This window comes from Piliocolobus tephrosceles, chromosome 4 (assembly GCF_002776525.5).
Source record: "Piliocolobus tephrosceles isolate RC106 chromosome 4, ASM277652v3, whole genome shotgun sequence".
In the NCBI taxonomy this organism is placed as follows: Eukaryota; Metazoa; Chordata; class Mammalia; order Primates; family Cercopithecidae; genus Piliocolobus; species Piliocolobus tephrosceles.
Genome location: NC_045437.1, coordinates 4820435 through 4826434, shown reverse-complemented (window position 1 = coordinate 4826434; position 6000 = coordinate 4820435). Strand labels below are relative to the sequence as shown.

At 47.9% G+C, this 6000-nt stretch overlaps 1 protein-coding gene across 1 annotated transcript in view; it reads right to left on the bottom strand.

The window, feature by feature from the left end:
* Nucleotides 1-210: 210 nt before the first annotated feature.
* ADAMTS16 (ADAM metallopeptidase with thrombospondin type 1 motif 16) overlaps nt 211-6000 on the bottom strand; it is a 184644-nt gene continuing 178854 nt past the window's right edge. The window contains exons 22-23 of the mRNA XM_023218246.1: nt 2242-2389; nt 211-1502 (exon numbers count right to left, since the gene is read on the bottom strand). Coding sequence (XP_023074014.1) covers nt 1387-1502; nt 2242-2389 — 264 coding nt within the window. The 3' untranslated portion in view covers nt 211-1386. The remainder of the gene's footprint in view (nt 1503-2241; nt 2390-6000) is intronic.

The following is a 6000-nucleotide window of genomic DNA, read 5'->3' as shown; positions in this document are numbered from 1 at the left end:
CAGCAGGAAGCCGCCATCCCCAGCCGCCACCACCTCCCCTGCAGCCTCCTCTGTACTCAGGGGCACTTTCTTCTAGGCCATTTCTAGTTTTCTCCCACAGTCTAGAGCCCCATTTCCTCCTCCCTTTGAGACCTGTCTCCCAGTATGTTTGTTCCATCCTTTGATTTCAGAAACTAACCTTGTGAAGAATCATGAGGTAGTTCAGAAGCACACTGTACAATATAAACTTTATTATAAAACTTCAGCAAATATAAATATCCAGGTGCCGCTTCCGAATGGAGCCACAGCACCGGACACGAGAACAGCAGCGGCACTGAGGATGGCGGGGCGGGGGCGCGTGCCGGAGACGCCGGGCAGATTCCCACCCAAACACCCGCGGCCTGGCTTCCCACCTGGCATTGTAGAAATGGCCAGACTCACCGAAAAAAAAAAAAAGAAAAAAACAGATTAAAATCTCACAACACACAAAAACAAAACACAGGACTCTAAGGTTATTGTCACATCGGCTGTGTGGCTGACTTCTGCTATAGCAGAACCATAACTCTTCTCAGGATGGTAGGGTTTTGATGTAACCTATACTTCTGATCTTTCATTTACAAAGAAAAGCATGAAGAAATGGGGTTTTAAAAGGACACTCACTTGCAAATAACTGAGAAAGATAAAACATAAAATATAAAAATCTCTCCTTCAAGGTATGAATCTGAAAGAGATGGAAGCACCTTAGCAGGAATTTCATTTTTCCCATTTCCATAGGCAGAGTCCCAAATCAGAATGCGGTCCCCTGGCCCTAGAGATGACACTGGCTCCGGCGGTGGCTCCAGGTTCCTGGTAAGAGATGCTCAGCAGCTGGAGAGGAGGAGGAGGAGCCTGGGCAGCCTCCCGGAGCTCCCCTGACCTCCACTCAGGAAGTTGGTCACTCATGATGGCTCCAGGGGCCTTCCCAGTGGGAGGGGAGGCTGGTGAACTTGGGGGCAGATATTTTGTATGTTTTCCTTATGTCATGGCCTTCCCTTCTTTTTATAAGGCACCAGACATTAATCAAGTTCAGCCCCGCCTGTCTTTTTGACTTGATTTAGCTGCAGTACAGGCAGGGGTGAGAACTGCCTCTCCCGTTGTGGAGCCTGCCTTCTGCCTCACGAGCCACAGCTGTGCCTGCCAGGGTGCCACATTTCAGCCTAACAGGAGAGGCTGTGTGCGCGGGGACAGGTCTGCACAGGCTCACGGTGAAACGTACATACATACACTCCTGGTCAAAGAGCCTAACACGGTTTTCTTCTTTTGCCTTTGATCTTCCTTGGATGTATTCCAACAAAGATTGCACAGCTCATTTGTGGGAAATTTATCTGCCACACAGCCACTTTCTCTGCCATGGAAAGCTGTCCTGACTCACAAGTTGGACTTGGAGCAGGTCTTGCAGCACTGCTTGCCATAGAACTTGTGGCTGCACATCCCGTGCTGGGGTACCAGGTAGCACCAGTGGAAGTAGTCTTTGCAGAAGGCATCTGAAAATGAGCAGAGCTGCATTACTCAGTGATCCCGAGCGCAGTGACTGATGTTGCCAGCTAATAGCTCTGTTTGGCAAATAAAAGCGAATTTGTCACACTCCGCGGCTGCTGCACAAAGGCAAACCCAGGTCTGATGGGGGTCCTGTGGAACATATTATTTTCACAAGACCCTTCTTGGAAGCTTCCTGCAAAACTGAAATTTGCTTCTTGTGCTGAACCCACTCACTCAACCATGCATCTAACCATTGGAGTCTCTGTTGACTGAATTTCAATTCTCCAGTCCTCCGGTTGAGCCAAACCACTCGCCTTCCTCGAGCCACATTATCTCTCAGAATAGCCTTAATGGGCGCCTGGCCATATGTCTCTGCAATGCTGGGGGAATTTCTGTGTGCACAGGGATGGCATTTAGAGGGCACCCAGTTAATAAGGGAGGCTTTTGTTTAGCCTAGGGAGAAAAGCTGCTTTAGTTAAGATTGCTTTCTTTAAATACAGTGAACAGCATTGATATGGAAAAGAGGTCATGCTTATGTCATGACCATCTATGTTGTCCTGGGGTATCATGAGAGGCAACAGGGTCAGCTCTATGGACCATTTCATTGTAGAACTGGAGAAGATGCAAAGACAGAAAAGGTAGGTCAGACGTAAGACCCTAACTCCACGCCCTCCAAGCAACTGCTCAGAAACCTGACATTCCAGCCCCATGCCCAGGCCATGCTGAGGGGCCCCAAGCACTCACCTTTCTTCTCTGCAATGGGGCAGAAGTGAGTGTTGCAGGCCAGGGAGGCCAAAGGCTTCTGGTGCAGGAGGCAGCCTGAGGCCGGCCGGCCCCCCACCAGGCACTGCACGGACCTCGTCTGAACGCCACCCCCACAGCTGGCTGTGCACTGTGAGAGCAACACACACATGTCACCATGGCCCCAGGCTCTCAGGCACCTGGTTAACCTCGGTGTGCCCACGTTTCTAAGAGGCCCGCTGCTGCAGGCCAGTGAGGGGAGAGTGACTTCAATGGGGAAGAGAGCCTCGTAGAGGCAGGTGGAGTTACGGTTGGCCAGGATGTGCGCGAGCGAGCCCCATCCCTGCTCACCTTTTCCAGAAGCGAGCACCAGGCATGCGCTCGGCCAGGCCTCAAGCAAAGCATTCTAAACCACCCAGCTGACATAGCTCCTGGAACCCTTCCTGTTGTTCAGAGAGAAGACAGCCTTGGCCAGTGACAGGACTTGCCCAGGCTGGGATTTGAACTGCTAGAGTTGGATGATACGGTCTCAACAGAAGGTTCCTGGGCTTGGGCTTTGTTGGGGCTGAGTTCACTTTTTTAAAAAGTAAGTATACTGACGGGTGCGGTGGCTCACGCCTGTAATCCCAGCACTGTGGGAGGCTGAGGCGGATGGATCACCTTGAGGTCAGGAGTTTGAGATCATCCTGGGCAACATAGTGAAACCCCGTCTCTATTAAAAATCCAAAAAAATTAGCTGGGTGTGATGGTGGGCACCTGTGATCCCAGCTTCTTGGGAGGCTGAGGCATGATAATTGCCTGAACCTGGGAGGTGGAGGTTGCAGTGAGCTGAGATCATGCCACAGCACTTCAGCCTGGGCAATAAGAGCAAAACTCCAGCTCAATCAATCAATCAATCAATCAATAAACTGATTAAAAAAGCTGATATTCATGGATGGGCATATTATCTCTTCAAATTACAGGCATCAAGGAAGAACAAACTTAGATCCCTCTGCCAATAAAGTTACCTACAAGTTACCCTACTGATTGAAAAACATGAAAAGACTTAACATCTTGGTTTCTATTTACGGTATTTCAGAGAACACGGTTGCTAATGTTACCATCTGGGACCTGGTGCAAAGGTACTTACTTACCTGGGCTGGGTTCTTCCCTAACTCTTGTCCCCAAGGCCAGCCCTTGTCATTGCTGGTTGGGGTAACCCCTCATTTCCTCTTGCCTCTCCACTTGAAAGCACCACCCCCTCCACCCAGACCATTCAAGGTGATCTTTCTCTCTACAACTGGGAGTGACTGGCCAAAATTAATCTCAGGTATGGATAGAAAGAGAAGTGCCTGGAAGTCTAGAGTACTTTTTGAGTGTGTCAATGATGGTTGCGTGGCCACAAGGAAACTTGTGCATATCTGAGGATAGCAGGCTTGTTCTCTGAGCCTAGCGTGAAAGAAGTAGTGCCCTTCAGGGAATGCCCTTGCCAAGCCATCCTTTCTGGTGGTCCAATGGGTAGAAACTTGACAAGTCAATCTTTACAGTAGCACCATCACCCACATTCCCAGGCCCCCCATACATGAGGGTAGGCACTGGCAGCTGCTGGGGCTCATTTTGCTAAGGTGTTGGCATCCTATTGAGGCCCCCCCAATACTCGGAGTATGAACAGCACAGGGAGAGAGAGGGAAGGAAGGGAGTGGGCTTGGTTAGATTATCTTTCATGAGCCGGCCTAATGCACACACCACAGAACACAAGCGGGACCCATCTGAGATCAACCACTGCAAAGAAATCAGGGGACAGGCAACTAAAGAGACAGAGACACTGGAATCTGTGATTGAGTCATTTGAAAAATAAAACTACCCACCGTCTAGACTAAATCATGTAAATTGTGCTCAGACAAGGCTAGGGTTGGAATATGTTGAAAATGTAAGCAATTAAAGGAGTGCCTGCAAGAAGACTGGGTCAGATAACATTTTGGAAGTCCTGGCACATGGTGGGCAAACAAAACAACAAAACTGTTGCTTTAAAATGCAAGGATCATACTGTGAAAAACTGGGGACATGCATGACTCCCTTTGCTGCCCCAAACCTACTAGAGAGTATATCAGAGGCCATTCCAGCAGGTGAAGGCATCAGGCCTGGGGCTGGTTCTCCACAGCCCAAACCAGCCTGCCAGTGAACAACCAGGGACTGAACCTTTCTGGGACCTCCTGCAATCAGAGCTTTGCAAAGTGACTTAAATCGCTGAGGACGGGATTCAGTGATGGAGCAGTCAAACATCTTTATCTACCCATTGAGAGAGAAAAGTTGGAGACACGAATGGCCCTGAAAGTCAGAAGCTGAAACTGTCTGGCTTTTTTTTCCTCTTTGGATGAAGAATGGTTGAGCCCCTCAGCATGTGTCTGGAACATATCTGGGAGGCTTACTCCCTTTGCTTCAAACCCAATTTTAGCAAAAGTTGTCAACAATATATGATAATGGAAACTAGAAAAAATAATGTGGGGAGATTCATGTTTGATTTCAGAATTATCAGGGTCACAAGGATAGAGCCAGATGCTGCCCATCACATATTACATCTTTCTGAACATTCTGCGGAACCACATTTCCGCCTTTTTTCTCCACTGTCTGCATGCCAGACACCCTCTGAGCTCACGCAGTGCACGGAGAACCTTGGGGCTGTGGTCACTCTGCTGAGAAAGCAGGTCCCAGGAACTCATTGGTCACATCCGCCTCCATCAGTGTCTACAACATCTTTTGTTTCTTGGGTTAGATTTATTTTACGATAAGCAACTCAGGCAGAATTCCATTCTTGCTTAAGATATGCCTCAATTAGAAATCAAGAGATCTCACCATTGTTTTGGGGGTTTTTTTGTATCATTAAAACAGTTCCAAAATAATTAATATGTGGTTTGATTGATTTTTGTCACTGATTCACTTATTCAGCAGATTTTAATCACTGATATGGTTTGGCTGTGTCCCCACCCAAATCACATCTTGAACTGTAGTTCCCATAATCCCTAAGTGTCATAATCCCATAATCCCCACGTGACCAGGAGGGCGGTAACTGAATCATGGGGCCGATTACCCCCATGCTATTCTTGTGATAGCAAGTGAGTGAATTCTCACAAGATCTGATGGTTTTGTAAGGGGCTTTTCCCTCTTTCCTCAGCACTTCTCCTTGCTGCCGTCATGTGAAGAAGGACATGTTTGCTTTCCATTCCACCATGATTGTAAGTTTCCTGAGGCCTCTCCAGTCCTGTGGAACTGTGAGTCAATTAAACCTCTTTCCTTTATAAATTGAGCATCTCAGGTATGTCTTTATTAGCAGAGTGAGAATCGGCTAATACAATTGCCCACCTCCCCAGTACCAGGCACTGTTCTAGGCACTTGATACAAGTGATGAACACAATGGGACTTGGCCCCGAGCCTTAGGACAGTTGCAAATTCTTGCTACTTATGGTGAGGTTCTTGGCCCAGCCACAGGGGTCTGGGGGGAAGCTTGTTATCAGGGCTGACTCTTAGCATCCCTGCTTTCAAGACGCACAGCGTCAGAATCTGCGCCATTCCCAGATGATTCCTATGCACAGGAGGTGTGAGAAGCACTAGTCCTGAAAGTTGTACAATTTCCCATGAAAAAAATTCATGGGGAAAAAAGTTTCCACATTTCCCAAAATTTTCATTTCTTTATGTAAGATGAAAGAAATATGTTCAGTTGCATATTTTGAAAATATTTTGAACGGATAAAGATGGTGATATACTAGGGGATGAAAAAGAAGAAAC